General features: G+C 35.0%; 4 protein-coding genes and 1 pseudogene across 4 annotated transcripts; 2 read left to right on the top strand and 3 right to left on the bottom strand.

Annotated features, from left to right (window-relative positions):
* Nucleotides 1-1,063: 1,063 nt before the first annotated feature.
* Nucleotides 1,064-2,911, bottom strand: LOC132163234 (UDP-glycosyltransferase 76E2-like; annotated as a pseudogene).
* Nucleotides 2,912-4,070: 1,159 nt separating this feature from the next.
* LOC132164173 (UDP-glycosyltransferase 76E1) lies at nucleotides 4,071-7,074 on the bottom strand. Its single transcript, XM_059574610.2, has 2 exons — nucleotides 6,438-7,074; nucleotides 4,071-5,153 (listed from the first exon to the last, which is right to left on the bottom strand). The coding sequence occupies exons 1-2, from the start codon at nucleotides 6,928-6,930 to the stop codon at nucleotides 4,282-4,284; spliced, it is 1,365 nt and encodes a 454-aa protein (XP_059430593.1). The 5' UTR covers nucleotides 6,931-7,074; the 3' UTR covers nucleotides 4,071-4,281.
* A 3,016-nt stretch (nucleotides 7,075-10,090) lies between these two features.
* On the top strand, nucleotides 10,091-10,393 carry LOC132163107 (copper transporter 1-like). Its single transcript, XM_059573306.1, has one exon. The coding sequence runs from the start codon at nucleotides 10,091-10,093 to the stop codon at nucleotides 10,391-10,393; it is 303 nt and encodes a 100-aa protein (XP_059429289.1).
* A 1,796-nt stretch (nucleotides 10,394-12,189) lies between these two features.
* Nucleotides 12,190-12,902, top strand: LOC132164304 (copper transporter 6-like). Its single transcript, XM_059574792.2, has one exon. It carries the CDS (start codon nucleotides 12,318-12,320, stop codon nucleotides 12,777-12,779), a length of 462 nt encoding a protein of 153 aa, XP_059430775.1. The 5' UTR covers nucleotides 12,190-12,317; the 3' UTR covers nucleotides 12,780-12,902.
* Nucleotides 12,903-18,392: 5,490 nt separating this feature from the next.
* On the bottom strand, nucleotides 18,393-20,966 carry LOC132163931 (G patch domain protein). Its single transcript, XM_059574311.2, has 5 exons — nucleotides 20,485-20,966; nucleotides 20,147-20,401; nucleotides 19,713-20,043; nucleotides 19,048-19,167; nucleotides 18,393-18,955 (listed from the first exon to the last, which is right to left on the bottom strand). Exons 1-5 carry the CDS (start codon nucleotides 20,776-20,778, stop codon nucleotides 18,834-18,836), a joined length of 1,122 nt encoding a protein of 373 aa, XP_059430294.2. The 5' UTR covers nucleotides 20,779-20,966; the 3' UTR covers nucleotides 18,393-18,833.
* Between the last annotated feature and the right edge of the window lie 101 nt (nucleotides 20,967-21,067).

The following is a 21,067-nucleotide window of genomic DNA, read 5'->3' as shown; positions in this document are numbered from 1 at the left end:
GATGCTTAATTTATCATTTTTTTGACCTTCATTATTTCATTAATTTACAATTCCTTTCTTTCTTTTCCTACACACGCCATACCACTTATTTTATTTTAATTTAGTTTTTCCCTTTTATCTCTCTACCAGAAGTATTCAACCACTTCCCCACCCAGGCACCTACTCACTATTTATTTATTTATTATTATTTTTTTCTATCTTGTCGGTAGTTTCTTTTAGGTGAAATAGAAAACAAAAGAAAAAGAAGAAAAAAGAGGGAAGAGAGCATTTGGCAGAGAGGAGAGAAAAAATGAGGTTTTTTCTCATAATCACATCTGTCAGAGATTAGAGGATCATTTGTGGTCCGATCTTGATGCAATTTTAGTATGTTGTTCCTGATGACGAGATCTACTTATTGATTGGTATTGATCTTTGGAATCCTTCTCCAGCTAATTGCTTGCTCATACCCACTTTGTGAGATCTTTCTTTGTTCTACCTAAATGAATTTGTTTTTGTCCTAGTTTGGATAGGATTTGTTTGATTATCTACAATTGGTGGTTGTTTTGTGAAAAAAAAAAAAATTATTTAAGCCAAAAAAACAATTTTTTTAAAAAAACCGGTTACCGATCAAAGTGCAAACCGGAACCAGCCGGTAACTGGGACCCTAGTTAACCGGGATCCAGTTCTCGATTCCGGTTTTCCAAGATCAAGAACCGAGATATCCTAGTTCCGGTCTCTAATTTTGGCCAAAAATCGGACTAAGTTGACACCCATAATCATCTAGTTGAACCCATGTATAAACCATATATATACTCATTAATTTATAACTACTTTTTTGTCTTTTCAAAAAAAAAAAAAAACTACTTTTTTAGACTAAATGAACGTCTATCTACTTGCCAAATAAAAAATTACATATATTATTATCAAACATTGAAATACATTGAATCAAGCACGTGCCTCTCCAACTAATAAATAAGAAAAAGCTCTTTGCTAGGGAGTAAAAGGCAATTCAACGGTACAGTATATGAGGGAGAACAAAAGGAAAAAAAAAAATTATTAAAAATATTAGACCTCCATAGTCATATTAAAACGACCTGATCATCTCCACCAGCTTGTTCATGGAATTGTAAGAAGAACCATCTTCTTTAATGCAAAGTTCAACATTCTCCTTCAATTTCTTAGCATTTTTCCTCATGGCCTCCCCTTCTTCATCAACCTTAAGTTTTTTTACAGCTTTTTCTATCTCACCTCTCTCCAGATCACCTTCCAATTCCAGGCCTACTCTCCATACATGGCTAACATATCTTGCATTCACTTTTTGGTCCCCGAAACACGGTCGGCATATCATTGGAATTCCTTCACAAATGCTCTCTAGCGTTGAATTCCATCCACAGTGGCTCAAAAATCCTCCCACTGCATTGTGTGCCAAAACTTCCGTTTGGGGTGCCCATTTCACAATATAACCCCTCTCGCCAATGTTTTCTTTAAATTTTTCTGACAGTACATCAGTCCATTCTGCACCATGAACCGAGCCTGGCCGAACCACCCATAAGAAAGGTTGATGGCTGTTCGCTAGTCCCCAAGCCATCTCAGCAAGCTCTTTGACGTCCATGAATGCCACGCTTCCCAAGCTTACATAAATGACTGATTTACAACTTTGCTTATCAAGCCATGCCAAGCAAGTAGTGTCCTCTTCCAATAAGCTACTAGAGGAGGTCGAGGCAATCCTATGCATAGGGCCCATTGCGAATATTGGAACTTGCCATTGGTGTTGAATTTTTTCCAATGATGAATTTTCGAGGAAGTCAATTGTATTATAAATGATGGGCGAAGATGTTTTATTGCTAAAAGCTTTACTCACTAGTGCCAAATAGTTCACTAATTTTTCAAAAATAGGTAGATCCTTGAACTTGAGAGGATAGAGCTCTGGAACTGGATCGTGCTACTTAAATTCTGTAATTCAAAAAAATTTGAATGTAAGTAACTAGTTTGAAGGGCGATGATCATTTGACAATAAGATAAAGTTAATACACTTTACCCCCTTAGCCGACAACCCTTATCAAAATAGTTTCATGAGTTAACAAATGTGATACTTGCATATATCAAACTATCATTTTATTACAATTAAGCCCATTTGTTTACATTGACCATTAGAGTGGATGCAAAAACAACATTTGACAAAAAATCTTCGGGAAATACCATCATTTTGACCTTTGAAAAATCAAATTTACCTTTTATAATTATTAATCAATAAAAAAGACTAAAATTAAAATTTTTTTAAAAAAAAATGGAAATTAAAGGAGGGTGTTGGGCTAGGAGTGGCTCGTGGCCACCCCCAGCCACCCTATTTTCCTTGATTTTGGGAGTGCTCCGACTACCCTTTGTATTGTAGTATTGTACCCTTTAGGATAAGGCAAGAACTACGTTTTTGATGGAACATAGATATACCTGGGAAGGGGATGTGGCCTTCTGCCTTTAGTTGGACAAGGGCAGAACGAGCAAGAAAATGGGCAACACTACCGACAGTTAAACTAATGCTTGGAAGCTTCAGATCCTTTGCCTCTGCTTGGGAAAAGTACATGAGCTCATCGTGGATGATGCAGGCGATTCCATCGTCCGGGCACTGTTGGCTCATCACTTCAGCCAAGCACTCCTGGAAACGAGCTTTGTAATTGGTATTAAGCTGCACTATAGAAGCTATTACCTCGCCAGAAAAGTCGGGGCCGGATGATGTATCTGGCAAGGGAACAAAGCTGAAATCTGGGTGGCTTGAAGGGTCGGGGGAGTTGTATTGGGCGTGAACGACGGTAATGGAGAAGCCATTGGAGTGGAGGATGCTTCCCAACTGAAGCATTGGGTTTATGTGGCCTTGGAACGGAAATGGTAATAGCACCACCCGGACACGTCGGCGTCTCTTCCCTTGCTCTTCCATCTCTCTTTCTCTCTCTCTCTCTCGCACATATGCACTTGTCCGCTATGCTCTGTTATTATTGCAATTTATCTTTATCATCTTACATGAATTGACGATGACAGCTTATCTTCATTGTTATTTAAATGTTTTCTCAATTTTATTACAATAATCTTTTCAGAATTGTTTATTCATTTTAATTAAAGACCAAGATGATGATGACCGAGTGCTCCAGATCAGCGAAGAGAGGAACGTAGAGAAGGAAGACACTAACGACACATGGCATAGGGTGGAGCTTATCAACGGGAAGTTCATGAGGAGGTTCAGGCTGCCGGAGAATGTGATGATGGAGGCAGTGAAGGCGTCCATGGAGAATGGGGTTCTTACTGTCACTTTTCCAAAGGAATTGAATTTTGGGTTGAAGTTGTATCCGTTGGATTGTTTTGGTCCTGAAATAAATTAATAAATAAAAAGTGTTTAATAAATGTAATAAATTAGATAAGTAAATATAATTTGGATTTTGTGTAACGATGGCTTCTGGTCAATGTCTTCGACAATAATAGAAATGTTTTAATCGGTCAAGATGGACGATTTGTTGATAGCCAGAATTGTGATAATTAGAGAATCCCCTTGAAGAATGATGAGAGTTGTAATCATGGTTGCTGCAAGTGGAGAGCAGCTTGTGCCTCTCCAACCATCACTTCCAATCCAAGGATTTGTTTTGTAAAAGGTTGCAAGGATGTTACTTTCATGGTCATTTATGGTCGTTGTTGCAGTTAAGAAGTTAGCAGCAACATCAAAATTAACCTCTAGGGGGAGGGGGGGTCTGCTGAGTTCTTCCAAGCAGCAAGGTGGCCCTTGCTGATGAAATCAATGCTTTCAAGGGTTGAGATTGGATCCGGAATGATGGACTTATTATGGACTACTTTGTTTCTTACAAACCATATTTGATCCATCACCAACTGTTGTTGTTATAAGGAAAGAGAAATGTCAAATGTTAGATGCACTTGTAAGTGTATATTTCTTAATGTAGCAGAAAAATCTCAATTGGATCCAAAATTTAACGGTGGTTCTAATTATATGTTAACCGTGTTAACAAGGTAAAAGAGTTGTCGGTGTACCGTTATCTTATAATAATGAAGCAAAACAGGGGAAAAAATAAGAGAGAAAGATTTGAAGCATGTGAGGCAAGGGTGAATGTCTTTTGGATTTAGTTATGGTTATTGGCCAAAATAAATAAATAAGGAAAGCAGATCTTTGGTAGGGAGTAAAAAATAATACAAGATACTAAGAGGGACAGTCCTCAGATCTAGATCTAGAGCATTCAAAAAAAAAAAAAAAAAAAATTTCAGATCAAGAAAAGTTGTGATAGTAGATGTGTTATTAGATTACAATCATGACATGATCATCTCCACCAGCCTGTTCAAGGCATTGTTGGAAGAACCATCTTCTTTAATACAAAGTTCAATATTCTCCTTCAAATTCTTAGCCCTTTCTCTCATGGCCTCCCCTTCCTTTTCCACCATTACTCTTCTTACAGCTCTCTTTATCTCACCTCTTTCCATCTCGTTCTCCAATTCCAAGCCTACCTTCCATACATGACTCACATACCTTGCGTTCACTCTCTGGTCCCCGAAATACGGTCTGCATATCATTGGAATTCCTTCGGAAATACTCTCCAGCGTTGAATTCCAACCACAATGGCTCAAAAACCCTCCCACTGCGCTATGCGCCAAAACTTCCTTCTGCAGTGCCCATGTCACAATGCAACCTCTATCTCCAATATTTTCTTTGAAACCTTCGGGTAGTATTTCAATCCATTCTGAACCGTGAACTGAACCCGGCCGAATCACCCACAAGAAAGGCTGCTGGCTGCTGGCTAGTCCCCATGCCAATTCGGCTAGCTGCTTCTCATCCATGGATGCTATGCTTCCCAAGCTCACGTATATAACTGAGTGTTTAGTTTGTTTCCCAAGCCATTCCATGCAGCTAGTATCCTCTTTCCATAAGCTACTGCTGGAGGCTGGGGCAAATTTGTGCATAGGGCCCAAGGGTAGGATTGGAACTTGGAATTGGTGTTTGATATGTGACAACGACGATGGTTCAAGGCAGTCCATGGTATTCCAAATGATGGCTGAAGATGTTCTAATCTTGTACGCTTCAAGTACTAGTTTTGAAAAGGTATCACATATTCCGAACAAGGGAATTGGTAGATCCTTATATCTGAGTGGATAAAGCTCTGGAACCGAGTCCTGTAACACAGAATCTATAATCCATGTTTTGTAGTAGTTAGTATCAGTGCGCAAATAGAGAAAATGTTTAGCATATTTGTGATTAAACGGAGGGAGCGGTTGGTTGGTATTGGCCATGACCCTTCTCCTCTTTTGAATTTTTTTTTTTATTATAGTATAGAAATAGCTAAATCTATATATTTGGGCCAAAATAATTAAGCTTGGCTTTTGGCCCTATTATAACAAAAATCAATTTGTACTCAAACATTAAACATTCAAAATCTATCACGAGCAATAACCCAAATATATCATTAAAAAAGTAGGCATCACTATTTGAGTTGAAAATTAAAAATATAGGGTAAAGTCCATATACTTCTCCCAACTACCACCTAATTGACAATATCCTCCCAAACTTTCAATTGTGAAAATGTCTCCCCAAACTACCAAAACATTGTCAATGTTCCCTCAATATTTGAATAAAGATAAGAATGTCCTTGTATATTTCTCAATAGGAAAAAAAATACTCCTATAAATTAAAAAAAAATAATAATAATAATTTATAAAAAAAAATGAAAATTTTATTTTAATTTTTAAAACGATAATTTTTTAATTTTTTAAAATGAAAAATTTTTATTTAAAAAAAGAAAAAAAAATATTTTTAAAAGGGAAATTTTTATTTAAAAAATTATAACATAACAATAAAAATGAAAATTTTCAGTTTTAATTTTTTTCTTATAAAAAAGATTTTTTTTTTCTTCAGTTTTAGGTTTTTTTTAGAAGTTTTAGTATTTTATTTATTTACTTTTACTAATAATAATTTCGTTATTGGGGACATAGACAATGTTTTGATAGTATTAAAAGGACATTGTCACAACTCACAATTGAAAATTTGGGGGGAACATTATCAATTAGGTGGTAGCTAGTTTAAAGGGATATGTAGACTTTTTCCTAAAATATATTAAGAAACAATTATATTCTTTTTTTTTTTACTAATACTAAATGGATACTAATTTTATCGTTTATATATTAATTTAATCTACCATCCTAAGATATTTTGTATCGAAACAAATCCTTACAAACACATGTGGCAAGGAAAAGGACAAAAAAACACCCAAAAAACCAATTATATTTATTTTATCTTCTTTCTTACCACATGTGTTTGTAAGGATTTGTTTGTAAGTGCAGCAACCCTCTTTTCTATCCACATATATATCTTAATATATCTTTCATCTGAATGTATATCGCAAAAAACTAAACTAAATGGCTTAAAAGGATAATAAGAAAAAAGAAAAACAGATTAAATAATATATTGCGTCTACCTTGGAAGGGAAGTTGACCGTCCGCCACGAGTTGGATTAGGGCGGTGCGAGCAAGAAAAGTGGCAGCACTCATGGTGGTTAAGATGATGCTTGGAAGCTTCAGAGAATTGGCCACGGCCTCTGAGAAGTACATGAATTCATCGTAGATGATGCAGGCGATATCGCCGTCATCTGGGCCTTCACGTGCCGGTGCCGTCATCATCTGAGACAAGCATTCACGGAGATGGGATCTGCAGTTGGCATTAATCCGCCATAGAATACTTACCGGATCCCCGGATGAGATATCGGCTTCGGATAAGCCATCCGGTATTGGAAGGAAATTGAAATTCGGGTGGTTCGAAGGGTCCGGAGAGTTGAACTCGGCGTGGACGATTGTGATGGAGAATCCACGGGCGTGAAGGATGGTGCCGAGCTGAAGCATGGCATTTATGTGGCCTTGGAATGGACATGGCAGTAGAACCAACCGCCGACGTCTATGGCAATTCTTTTCCATCTCTCCCTCTCTCAACAAGTGGGAGTTTCTAAGTGGTACGTCGCTTGCTTTGGTGTCTCGTTCTAGCTAGAAAAGTCATATACTCCTCAGTCCTCAGCAGGTTGGGTCGAGTCGTGTCGAGATTCAGATGAATGTAAAATTTTTCTCAAAAAAAAAAAAAAAACAGATGAATGTAAAATTATATAGATTTTATGTTAGTTGTGTCAAAAGACTTAGGGGTTGTCAAAAATTATGGAAGAATCGAAACCAAAATCGAAAAATTGGGAAACTAAAAAATGGGAAATTGAAGAGCCGGTTCCAGTTTCGGTTGGAAAAAATCAAAAACCGGGTACTTCGGGTACCCGGTTTTTGGCACTCAATTTTTACCGGGAATATATATATATATATATATATATATATATATATATATATTGTTTTAAATATTTTTATATATATTAAATTAATATATCTTATCCTTAAAGCTATAAACAAGTGCCGGGAATAGTGGAGTTTTGTTTGATGCTTAATCTACCACTTTGACCTTCATTATTTCATTAATTTACAATTCCTTTCTTTCTTTTCCTACACACGCCCCACCACTTATTTTATTTTAATTTAGTTTTTCCCCTTTTATCTCTCTACGGCTCTACCAGCAGTATTCAACCACTTCCCCACCCAGGCACCCACTCACTATTTTTATTTTTTATTTTTTTTCTATCTACTCCGTAGTTTCTTTTAGGTGAAATAGAAAACAAAAGAAAAAGAAGAAAAAAGAGAGAGAAGAAAGCATTCGGCAGAGAGGAGAGAAAAAATGAGGTTTTTTTCTCATAATCACATTCATCAGAGATTGGAGGATCGTTTGTGATCCGATCTTGATACAATTTTAGTATGTTGTTCCCGATGATGAGATCTACTTATTAACTAGTGTCGGTTGTTGGAATCCTTCTCTAGCTACTTACTTGCTCATACCTACTTCGTGAGATTTTTCTTTGTTCTACCTAAATGAATTTGTTTTTGTTTTGGTTTGGGTGTAGATTTGTTTGATTATCTACAATTGGTGGTTGTTTTGTCAAAAAAAAATTGATTTAAGCCAAAAATAACAATTTTTTTTTTAAAAAAGGGTTACCGGACCGGGTGCAAACCGAAACCGGCCGGTAACCGGGACCCAGTTCCCAGTTCCGGTCCCTGGTTTTGGCCAAAAAGTGGAAAACCGGACCGGGTTGACACCCCTATCAAAGTTGTGATCTAGGTGAAATGTTTAATTGAAATGAGTGAATAAAGGGAGTCAAGGTTTGAACTAATTAGGACTTTTGACTTTGAAACCATGTTAAATTTAACTCGAACTTAGGACATTTGATTCTGATACCAAGTTAAATTATTGTTAATCCAAAAATCTTACAATGATAAAAAGAAATAAATGTAATCATTTAATCATTTCTATAACACTCTCCTTACGTATACGTAAGCTCAAACTTTCTTTTAATGGGTAAGGTCCAATATGAAATATTTTAATGAAATGGCCCAATTAAATGGGTTAAATGATAGAGTAGGGTTTGAACCACCCACACAATTACACAAAGTCATTCTATTATATATATAAATCATGCAATGATGCAAATGAAATCTCATCTCCGAATCAAATCTCAATCATCAGAGAGATTAGCTGGAAAGGTTTTATAATGAAATTAGCTACTTCTGAGGTACAACAGCCTCCAAGGGCAATAGTACTAGGTGCACACAGAGCTTGACGGATGAAACATGTGGTGGACTTGTCAGCTTGACAACGAAAACCAGTATATTCTGTCTTTTTCTTTCTTTCTTTTTCTAGAGGATTTGTGTTTGATCCTTGAGCTTGAGTTTGTTTCAGTGTTTTTTTAGACAATTTTTATCTGGTTAATTAGCTAAATGTTATTTTGGTTGGTTAGAATATTAAAATGAGTTGTATTAATTGGTTCGGTAATTTGGGAAGAAAAAAATAAATAGTGAACTTACTAAATTTAGTGAGCATTCTTTAATAACGTTGATCAAAGAGCAAATTAAATCCGCCAAAAAAAAAAATGATAGGCATATATGGCAAACCCTTTTAGCTTAAATACGTGGATTAATGTGGTATAAGATTTTAAATTTTTTGTATTGAAAAATAGAAAGGTTTTGTCTTGTAGTTTTAATTTTTTTGAAAAGTTTGCTGAATTTTCAATCTTGAAAAAAAAAAAAGTCTAAAAGAAAGCAAGAAAGTTTTGATTTGTAGTACAAGATCGAGTTCCTTGCGTAGTACATGCATTACCGCACTACGATGCCAAAACCCAATATCTGACAGTAGATCACCAAAACTCCACCTAACAACAAATCTAAGATAAATTTATTTAGATTTTAATACTACTATGTTTGTTGTTAATACTAATAGATCGAGACTTCCATCAACTTTTCTGTCCAATAAATACTTAAAACGATTGTAAAATTATAATTATATTTTTCTGTTTTTTTTAAAAAAAATGGTCATAGAGACCCGTAGTTGTGGGTCTCCTGGCCTCCACATGGCCAACAGTAGGTCTATTTCTTTCCCATGGCAAGCCATGAGCCCATGCACACCCAACGCAGCCGCATGTGGTGGGTCGCTCTTTGGGATTCACTTCTCACAAAGGTTATGCGTATTAAATTCCTGCATTTTTTAAAAGTTATTTATTTTTATCCACTTAAACTTTAAATAATAATTTACTAATAAGTGGGTTGCATAAGCAAAATCTCCACCACTCATGGTAAGATAGGTCTCAACGGCCGGCCGGTGGGCGGCCATGAAGAGTAAGACTTCAACTTTTTTCATAATCGTTTTAATTATTTATTACGTTAATGCACAAAAGTGTAGCATTAATGTAATTTCTCTAAAATTAATGCCCCATTATTGGTGGCAATTGTCTGCTTTTTAGAACTAGTGGAACTTCCTTTAGAAAGAAAGAAAGAAAGAAATGGAAGTACATTGTTGTAGTACACAATGAGAATTATGTACTGCCATCACCAAAATGCCTCCTTCAACTCCCTATAATATCCTTCCCTTTAATCATTTATTTCAAAGAGAGTTAAAAAATAAAAAATAAAAAAAATGAAGACACACCTGACATTTTTTTGGGGAAATACAACAGAAATTATCTTCGCAGGTTGGCCGGGACAAGGCTTCAGCTCCTACATGTTGGCCTTAGTTTCAGTCTTTGTGGTGGGTTTTGTGGTGGAGTGGCTTTCGCACACCAGATTTATCAAGTCTACCACCGACAATATCACAGCTGGACTTGTACAGACTACGATGTATGCCGTTCGTGTTGTGTTGGCTTACTTGCTCATGCTTGCCGTCATGTCGTTTAATGTTGGCGTGCTGCTTGCTGCAGTCGGAGGATACACAGTAGGGTTCTTCATCTTTGGCAGTCGGGTTTTTGTGAATTCAAAGACAACGCCTTTCCAAGATCCATCTGATCTTCCTCCATTGAATTGCTAATCAGCAGTACTACTTGTAGGCATATTTTCAGTAATTTTGTTGTTCCAATTTGAATAACAAATGTAAGATAATTTTTATAAGTCATCATGAGCCGTCCGTGCTTTTACTTGAACAAAGATCACCCGACAAATTGTTAAAGATTCGGATCCAGTTGTATGATTTATCAATATTTTGCATGAACCTTGGTGTAATTTAATATATTAATGTTTAGGGTCGAAGTATTATGGGTTGATTCATGGGAATTTCAGCTGGTGGGTAATTTTCAATAGGAGAAAGGTTAATTTACATTCTTCTAGCATTCTATCAACATACTAGTTGGCGTGATATGCTCGATTCACCTTTATATTAATTTTAATTAAAAAAAGAAGAAGAGTAAATTGAACATGCTACATACGTCAATTAAATATACGAGACGAATCAATTAAATATACAAGAAGAATGCTGAGGAGACGAAGCATAATTAATAAAAATAATTAGTTATAAGAGAATTGAAATAAAAATATATATAATATTTCAAGCATTTTTGAAAATCAAATTTATAAATGATTAAATGGTTAGATATTGAAGAAAAATTTACTATATAAAAATAGTGTGCATGGAGAAAAGGTATCATACAAACTAAGATCCTATATTAAAGAAAAGTCGGTTCTTGTTAATATAAGGGCAAAATTATCATTTTACGAATCATATATTACCCACTCCCATTTGGATAGATTGAGCTCTATATTAATACATTCCAATTAACTTCGTAGTTGGCTCCTAGTAAAAACCATTTTTTCAAAAGTTTAAAAAAATTATTTTTGGCAAAAGTTTAAAAATGAAACTTAAAAGAAAAAAAAAAAACGAATTTTTTACTTAAAAGCTTTATTTGTTAAACACGTTCTCAAACATACTATAAATATATACAAAAAAAATATTTTTAACAAGAGTATTGCGTTTGATTCATTTAGAAGTTGCAGCCACTAACTTCGGCAGCCGAAGTGGTCACCACCATTAATGGGTGTCCTTATTGGCGATCGGGGGTTGTCGCGACCCCAACATATATCCAAAAGTCATCTTTCATTTATTATTATTTTTTTTTAATCTTTTGCATTAATGATTTGGACCATTCGTTTTAACATTGCACTCGGTTATTTCTTATAATTAAGATGATGACAATCTTGAATTTGTGGGTGAGAAAGCGTAAGAATGAGTTTATCTCATATTAAAATTTAAAATTATTACATTCAACATTGTATATGATGTCAAATTATCAATATTAACACGTCATTTAAATAATATAATATTATATACACTATTAAATATACAATTTTTAAATGAGCGGTACCCATCTCATTCAAAAGAGTCATTATTACTTACTAGCTAGCATTAAGGGCCACATGTATACATTGTCTACGTGTCAAAATTTGATTCATGGCAAGCTGATTTTCTTTTTTCTTTAAAAAAGTATACATCCTCTCCTAAAACTATTACCACATTGACAACATCTCTCTTAAACTATCAATTGTGATAATATCCTCCATAAATTACCAACAAAATTTTTACTTTTTCTTTTTCTTACTTTTTATTTTTATTTTTTTGTCTAATTTATAAAGATGTTTTTGTCATTTTTGTTGGTCTAGCTTATAGGAGATTGACATTTATTGCTAATTTAAAAAGATATTGACACAATTAATAGTTTGGAGAAAATAAAAAAGTAGTTTGAAGAATTACGTGTACTTTTCCTCCTTTGTTTTTTTTTTTTTTTCCTCCAATTATCCTCAAACTAGTAGTACACATTACTACTACAATGTACTACCACTTCTGTTCTAATTAATAGCCGAAACAGTCTCATTATAATGAGCAGATGAATTCATGGTGTCACCTACCAAACCCTAACTAGCCAAGGCTTCCTTTGAGAGAGAGAGGGAGAGAGATATCAGCAATGGATGGTATGCATGGCATGGGTGGTATGTCACCATCACCATCATCCACGAATGGCACATCCGGGATGATTCGCCACAAGATGATGATGCACATGACCTTCTTCTGGGGCACGAACGCCGAGGTACTCTTCTCCCACTGGCCCGGCAAGAGCACCGGCATGTACGTATTAGCCTTGTTCTTCATCTTCGCGCTCTCTTTTCTGGTTGAGTTTCTCTCTCATTGCCGCTTGGTCGGACCTGGCTCGTCCGACGTGGCCGCCGGTCTCCTCCAAACATTCTTGTTTGCCGTGAGGATCGGGCTGGCCTACATGGTTATGTTGGCTGTCATGTCTTTCAACGGTGGGGTGTTTTTGGCCGCCGTCGCCGGCCACACTTTGGGGTTTTTCATTTTTGGTAGCAGGGTTTTCAAGAAACAAGAGGCGGTGAAAGAATCTGATCTTCCTCCTCTGACTTGTTGTTGAGGGAGGGAAGTGGAGTACTTATGATTCTTGGGTTTAACTAGCTTTTAATTTTTAATTTTTTTTTTCTTAATTGTTTTCCCTTTGTTGTTTTGAAGAATATTAATAAATATTAAGAATTAATTCGATCTGTATAAATTGAATATGAAATCGAATTATGGTTATATATATATATATATATATATATATATATATATATATATATTCATTGATAACTTGTTTAATTAGGGAACTCACGGCTATTGTTACGAAGAAGTCAGAAAATAATCTGAAAGATCCGCAAGAAGGAGCTAGTCTTGCTTACGTGGGGATCTCTCTTTTCAAAATAGAAATCTCAAATTCAATAATAATTTTATAATTAATATCACAGTTAAAAAGATATAAAAGAAAGAACAATAAAAAAATATTTAGCATTTTTTTATTTAAAATTATAATTTAATTAAAATTTAATAATAATAAATTACAAATTTAATGATAATTTTAATAGTTATATTATTTTTAAAAGAATATAAAAGTAATAATAATAAAAATAAATAAAAATTTTAAATTTCTGATCATTTTCTGTGGGTTGAGATGTGTGGCTGCGAAGCAACTTGACATGATAAGCCTATCGACTGATATTTCAAAGGCTAGACTGGCTAACCAATTAAATTCCATTGAGCATTAATTTCTTTGGAGTCGTTACCTTTTCGGCTAAGTCCACTGTACATTATTGTTTTAATTTTTTTTTTCTTGTGAGTATTGTACATTAATTTCATTTGAGAGTGATTTGGATTCCGTTCAATATCTAGGTTTATCATTACAACACGGCTTCTTGGATGTCTGTTGGGGCAGTTGCAGCCACTCACTTTTGCAGGCCAGAGTGGCCACCCACCGATGGGGATTGAAATGGCTGCAACCGTCCTTATAATTGGCAGATGGGGGTGGTGCCGACCCCGACTTTAACATACATCTACTTTGAAACCAACAGTCAAATTTATTTTTATAATAGAGTTAAATACCTTTTGGTCTTCCTGTAGTTTAATTACTTTATTTTTACTCACCTGAGTTTCGATCGATTCATATCACAAATGATACTTAAGTTATTGATTAAAACGGAGTTATCATTTCTGTCCATAAAACTAACAAAAGTCTACATCAGCCCAATAAAACGCTGACAAGTTTTAAAAATTAAAGGGTGGCCACTGTAGGGTGGCTGCATCGCATCAAATAGCCATTCAAATTATTCAATGTAGCCATGTGTTGTGCTTGGCCAAACTATTCAATGTATTATTTATTGCCTTTTTCAGTTGGCCTGTCTTATTTAGTTCCTCTCCATAAACAAAGATGTTTCTTTCTTTTAATTAAAGCTTTCCAACCACTCCAACTAATTTATTTATAATTTATTTGGGACATTTAGGTTGCTTTGGTAGCCCTCAAAATCCTTGGTTTTTTTTTTTTTTTTTTGGGTAATGGGCAGTCACTGTTCAGCATGGGTTCATGAGACTGCATTGACGAGATCTTGTATAGCCAATTCCCTCAATAAAAAGCCACTAAATTCAAAAAAAAAAAATTCAAAAAAAAAAAAAGAAAAAAAAAAGAAAGAATTCTTGACTCTTTTTTTTCGTATATACCACTTGAGAATCAATGTAGTTTGTTCTTTCATAGACCGAACCAAGAGGTTGAGTTTTCTCTTGCAGAGACTGAATCATAGAGTCATAGATTTTTAAGGGTGTTAGAATATATTTCCTATATTGAAATTATTCTTCATATATTTGTGATTGGATAGGGAAGAAATATAAATGATATGGTAGGATGCTTACTTTTTATAGGATCAATTGTAATTATATTTGATATGTTAGAATATATTTCCTATATTAAAATTATGATATTATAAGTATGAGTATTTTGTATTTTTTTTTTTTTAAAATGTACTACAACCTTGAAGAATTTAACTTATAGATATAAATTATAGACCGAATCACATAATTTGTGTCTCTCTTACTCCTCTCTTAATTTCATTTTATTATGATTTTCTTTGTAAGGAATGATGGAGCCATGTCCCATGGGCTCTTCCTTGATTCTGTATCCGGTTTGCTCTAGGAATGGTTGTGAAATTAGGTCAAAATTAATGTAATTTCACTCTTGAACCAATCAATCAGAGCAAATGTCTTTTCCCCCAAAAAAGAAAAACATGTTTTCAAACCATCTTGTCAAATTAGAAAAATGGTTTGTTTCATCAAACCAATGTTCTGATCATGATCAACCTTCCATTCTCACGTGTTTAATTAGGCCTCCTGTGGTTTCACATTACAACTTCAAACAATGATTGATTAACCAAAAAGTATGTTAAGTTCAATTCTTCAAATATTCGTTTGACTAATTAAGGCCTATAATCCTCTACTATCTTACTGTTTAAATCTCTTTTCAGCAAAGTAAGAAGAAAAAAAAAAAAGATCTTGCTTCTTTTCCTATTCAGAGCCGACCGACCCGATCCATTATAAATTCTGGTAACAAACATGTTTTGCCAAAGTCTAAAGAAAAATGTTTACAAATCTTAGAAATGCTAGGTTTTCAAAATATTTTCCTATAATTTAATTCTAAAATGATGTGTCATCATCATATCCCTCTATTTACTAAAACAATAGATTATATGAGATCGTGACATATCATTTAGAAAACAAATTTTTGAATTAAAAAAAAAAAAAAAAAAAAACATTTTCCTCAAATACTTGCCTTGATAAGTAAGGTCAAACACGTACAATATTTAATGAAAATTGAATGTGAATTATAAAGACGAGGTTCTAAAGAAAATAATTGATTTAATCATTTAATTAATATTTTAACACTCCTCTTCCCGTCCTCACTAGGACAGAAACAAGACTCGAACTATTGACTTTTATTCTGATATCATGTTAAATCAATCATTGTTCCGTAGACTGAGGTGAATAAGAAATGAATAATATTCTAACATTTTACATGTCTCTTTTGAATGAGTAGTGCCAAAAAGAGAGCCAAAGTGTATCTAAATAAAAATAAATGAATCCTACAAACTGCTAATTAAGTTGAATATAAAACAGAAGTAGAAATTGGGTGGATAAAATCCAAGTCTTTGGAAGAAAAGTAAGTTTAAATTAATTAGCAGGCAAGGCATATCATAAAATATCCAGAGTGTGATTTGTATGTTAGCTAGGAAGAATCTTTGCTTTGGTAGCATTTCCAGCACATGGGACAAGCACCTGGAGACCCATTTTTAGTGCCATTTCCAAATCTTTGTCAGCTTTTACATGGAAAAATCACCTCTTTGGTCTTTGGTCCCCAGCCAAGACAAGGTAATTTGTCCCCTCCTGGTGACACTGCACACGGGGCAAACTACAGTTTCTATCAACGACTAGCATAATCTTTTCTCTTTTTTTCCTTTCCATCTACTGAACCAAGAAAAAGAAATGTGAGATATTGTTAAATTATACCCTTTTTTCCCGTCACAAGACAAAAGATTTTTCCCGTCAAAAGACAAAAGATGTATAAGTTAAACTATTAAGGCATCTACAGCAGATACTTTAAATGGAATTTAGCTATTATGATCCATTTTACTCAAACACATGTTTCGAAGTAAATTTTTTGCTACACATAAGAAAGTTCATTGTAGCACACTGGATGCCCCCCTTTTTTTTTTTTTTTCAACAATAAAAAATAACATTTAAAGAAAATAGAGAATAAAAAATAGGGAAAAATATAGAAAAGCCTCTCAAATTACCAGATGTTTGCAATATAGTCCCTTAATGTTCAAAATGTACTAAAGTAGCCCACAAAATTATCAAAATGTATCAAAAAGGTCACTTATATTTTTATTCCTATAATACCCCTATTCTTTTGACAAATAAAATAATAAAATAATTGTAAAAAAAAAAAACCAAAAAATTAGTGAAAAATACAAAAAAAATATATATATAATTGGAATAAATAAAAAATTAGTCATTGTAGTTGGCCTAAATTATAAATTGTTTCATGTCGTATTAAAGTAAAATCAATGAGCGAATAAAAACAACTTTTTAACATAATTTGACTCCAAGGACTAAAATGTTTTTTTTTGGAATATCTCAAGAACCGTACTTTTGATTTTACTTTAATACGACATGAATAGTTCCTGTAGTTGGCCTAAATTAGTTACTGTAGTTGGCCTAAATTATTTATTTTGAAAAAAAAATATATTTTTTTTGTATTTGTTCGCCCAATATTGTTTTTTTTTTTTTTTGTATTTTTAAAAAATTGTTTAGTTTTTTTTACAATTATTTTATTATTTTATTTGTTAAAAGAATAGGGGTATTTTAGGAATATAAAAAAATAAGTGGCCTTTTTGATACATTTTGGTAGTTTGAAGGGCTACTTTAGTACCTTTTGAACATTGAGGGCTATATTGCAAACGACTGGTTGTTTAGAGGGTTTTTTTTTTTTTTTTTTTAATATTTTTCCCTAAAAAATAATATAACAAATTGCCATGAAGCTATAAAATTGGAGTGGAGAAATGAAGAGCAATATGGAAATAACTTGAGTGAGGCACATAATAAACACAAAAGATGTCAATAGAGGTTTAATCAAATAGAGCAAGGCCATAATGGGAAGGCCATATATGCATGCTTATAAAGTGTCTAAAGTGTTGTATCAAATGCGTCCTCTTGAAGCCCTGGCCTAGACGGATATGCAGCTTGCTTCTATCAAAAATATTGGGCAACAGTTCGTGATAGGGTATGTGATGCTGCTTCCAAGAGTTATAAACTCAGGCTACCTTGATTGAGCCATCAAGTTCACATTTTTTTGTTCTAATTCTTAAAGTAAAGAATCCTACTAAAAATTATCCGATTTCGGACCAATTAGTTTATGTAATATACTCAATAAAATTATGTCTAAATGTGTTTTTTTTTTTTTTTTTTTTTGACATGTCCACACAAGGGCTTCGGGGAGAGGAGAATTTGAACTAGTAACCTCCGCTTCATAAGGCATGATTCTCAGCCAATTGAGCTACCTCTTAGAAACAATTATGCAAAAAGTGTTGGCAAATAAACTAAAGCTAGTATTTACCCTACATCATCTTTCATAACCAAAATTATTTGTTTCTGACAATATTGTAGCACCTTATGAAACTTTTTATAAGCTTTAATTAATATTTAATATATTATTATTTTTAATTAATATGGTGGCAGTTATTAAAAAATTATTATTTAAAATGTTTTTTTTTTTAAATTAAAAACAAAAAAAAAACAAAAAGACAAAAAACAAAACAAAACTTCCACGTAAAACTCAGATTTCCACATCAAAGGTCCTTTACTCCCACGGCGCTCAGCATTCCCAGACCAGTAGTACACGGAGAGGAGACCACGAGCAGAATAGTGAAAAGAAAGGGACGATTCTAGAGAGAAATGTCCCTTCAAAAACCCACCACTTTTCATCAAAAAGTTTGTGCAATGAGAGCCAAAAGTTCTATAAAATTTGCCATTTCCATTAGGGTTTCTGCATAAGAATTTTCATCAATTTTTGTCCAAATTGCTAGTAATTTGGGTATAGCTTGAAATCTCATTTCCCATCTGTGTGAAACTCTGGAAAAATAAAAAGAATGGTAATTGAAGAACAGAGGAAGAGTAGAACAAGCAGTCTCACAATGGTGAAGCTGAATTATTAATAATACAAGGATATCAAAAAACATCCTGGCCTTTGCTAAGTGTTACTTGGCTTTTGACAGCCAGCAAGAATTAACAAACAAAAGGATCAGGAAGCTGTACATCCTCTCTATCTCTCTCTCTCTCTCTCTCTCTTTTTCTCTCTCAGACAACATTTTTATTTCATATTTCCTCTTCTAAATACTCCTATCAAACAACATCTGTATGTCTGTCCTATTCTCTAAATATAGGGGGATTCTCTGTACTTGACCCAACATAGAGTCTTTTCATTTGTCCTCTTTATTCATCTGTTCTTTCAACCTTGTCTGTTTTTTTCTTTCTTAGACCAAAAGCTTCCAAAACACCATCATCAGCAACAGCTTGGAACCCTAGAACAAGGCCATGTGCGTTAACAAACACCCACTCAATACGTCCATTCTTGAGGCAGCCCCATCTCATGACAGTTCATGGCTGGCACCGTCCGGGACTGCCGCTTTTGCTTTGAATTCAACCCCCCATTACTACTCCTCCCCATCATCAACCCATCTGCAGTAAAAAAAAAAATCACAATTTAAAGCTAGAAAACGAAAGCCGCCAGAGAGATTATTATGATTCATGAATATTGGGGAATTGGGTACCGTGTGGGAGAGGGGAAGCAGCAGCAGGATTATTGCTGGATCGAGACCGGGCGCCCATTTGGTCAAAGTGAAGCTTTAGCGCCTGCGCAACTCTTGCTGGTATAAAAACAGTGGAGCATCCTGACCAAACCAAACCAAACATCATCAGCCAAGTGGGATTCCTTCACATATGACAACAAATTCCTCCTCAGATTCTCATAGCAGCATCTGCAGGAGCTGTCTTTTTCGCCCCCATTTTTCTTTCAATATTTCTAGTATTGATTAATATTTTAGTAGCTTGCCGGCCCCTCTCACCACCTACATCTTTCAAACTTGTGGGCGGAGATGGACCACAGAGGATGTTCCAGCTATTAGTCTTACGAATAAAAAATTTGGTCTCAATCAAACTTTTATATTAGAAGATTTACAGGAATCTTGTTCAATCTAGATTAGACCCAGAAGCAAACAATACAATATCCAAAATCTAAACGGAATTATTGAAGTGGGATAGTTAATATTCCAACTCGAGAGGCAACTACTCCCAACAAACAAGGAACCAAAAAGTCTAAAGATAGCTAAATGACAAACATGTATATTTGTTAAAAACAATTTGAATTTTGGGTGTTTTGTTTTGATATCTGAGAACAAATACATAAAATATAACAAACGAAGCTCAAATTAATTACCTGGTTTCTTGCGTGGTTCGGAGGAGTACCAGACTCCGCGGGGCAAGAAAACACCCGTTCCACCAGTCCCACATGATCCATTTCCGGAATCGCCTCCACCCAGGGAAAACGCCCGCATACCCGACCCGACTTGCTGGTGACACTGTGCCGGTGCCGGTGCCGGTGCCTGAGTCTGAGTCTGAGTCCATGGGTCTGTCGGAGCCTTTCTTCCATTACCCAACCCGCTACAAAGTCTACCGTTCTTCTGAAACTGCTGAGAAACATTAGCTTGTTTTTCCCAATCTGAAGAGGCTTGTTGCTTCATAGCACGCTCTTGTTTCAGCCTAATTAACTGTAAAACAATAACAAGCAAATTAAGGAAGATTAATACCCTGGAAATAATAAGTAAATAAATGAACAAAAAAAAAAAAAAAAAAAGAGAAATTTATTATTACTTCAATAGCGCGAAGTTGATGGTCAGTGAGAGGCGGGTTTGAGTACAACCCGCTATTCTGGAATTTGGGGTTTTCGCAATCGTTTAGGTTCATCTTCTCCAACCCAACAACGGCGTCGTATCTGCTATCCCAAAAGGGGTCTCCTGCAAACTCCGGCGTAGGTGGCGGCGATGGTTCAGAACCATCTCGGCTTCCATTGCTCGAGCCCAGCGGTGACCACAGCGTTGATTGTGGCGAACCAGCCAAACCCCATGTCTGAAACACCATAACAACCACCAATCAGTAAAAGAAAGAACAAAAAAAAAATCATAAAATTTGTTTACCGGAAATAAAAATACCTTTTTTTCCATTTTGTCATCATCTTGAAGCATGTAGTGCGCCATCTGGCGGGCTAACTCGGCAATGTAATCGTCTTCCTTGTCACTCTCCGACTCGGCCGAACCGGAACCGAGTTCGGACCCAACAGGGGAACTGAGAGCCGATTGAGGAGCTTCCCAGGGATTATAATAGCTCGACTCCTTGAGAACCTTGGAGGGCTTGAGATTCTTCGGAAGAATATCATCCTCTTCCTCGTCACAGAGAAAGTCAGAAGGAAGCAGTAACTCAGTGCTGTGTAGGTCAACCGCCATCATAAATGAGCCTAGAGCTTTACCGACACTGATCAGAGAAGGTCTGGTGGGGTTTTGAATCTTCGATGAATATCTTTGCTTTTCGGGTTGTTGCTGGTTGGGATCAATATATATAGGAGTAATTACCAGAAAATAAAAAATACTACTTTCAGAGAGAGACAGAGATAGACGGGGGAGGGGGAGAAGGGGGGACTGACAGTGACTGACACAGACCAAAGAACACTTGCTCTTCTAGGCATCATTTATTAAGGTTGTATTTCGTTAGCGGTTTTAAAAGTTGTGGTTTAAAAGA

Source organism: Corylus avellana, chromosome 8, assembly GCF_965113065.1.
Source record: "Corylus avellana chromosome 8, dhCorAvel1.hap1.2, whole genome shotgun sequence".
NCBI lineage: Eukaryota > Viridiplantae > Streptophyta > Magnoliopsida > Fagales > Betulaceae > Corylus > Corylus avellana.
The sequence above is the reverse complement of the archived record's forward strand: the minus strand, read 5'-3'. Positions and strand labels throughout refer to the sequence as shown.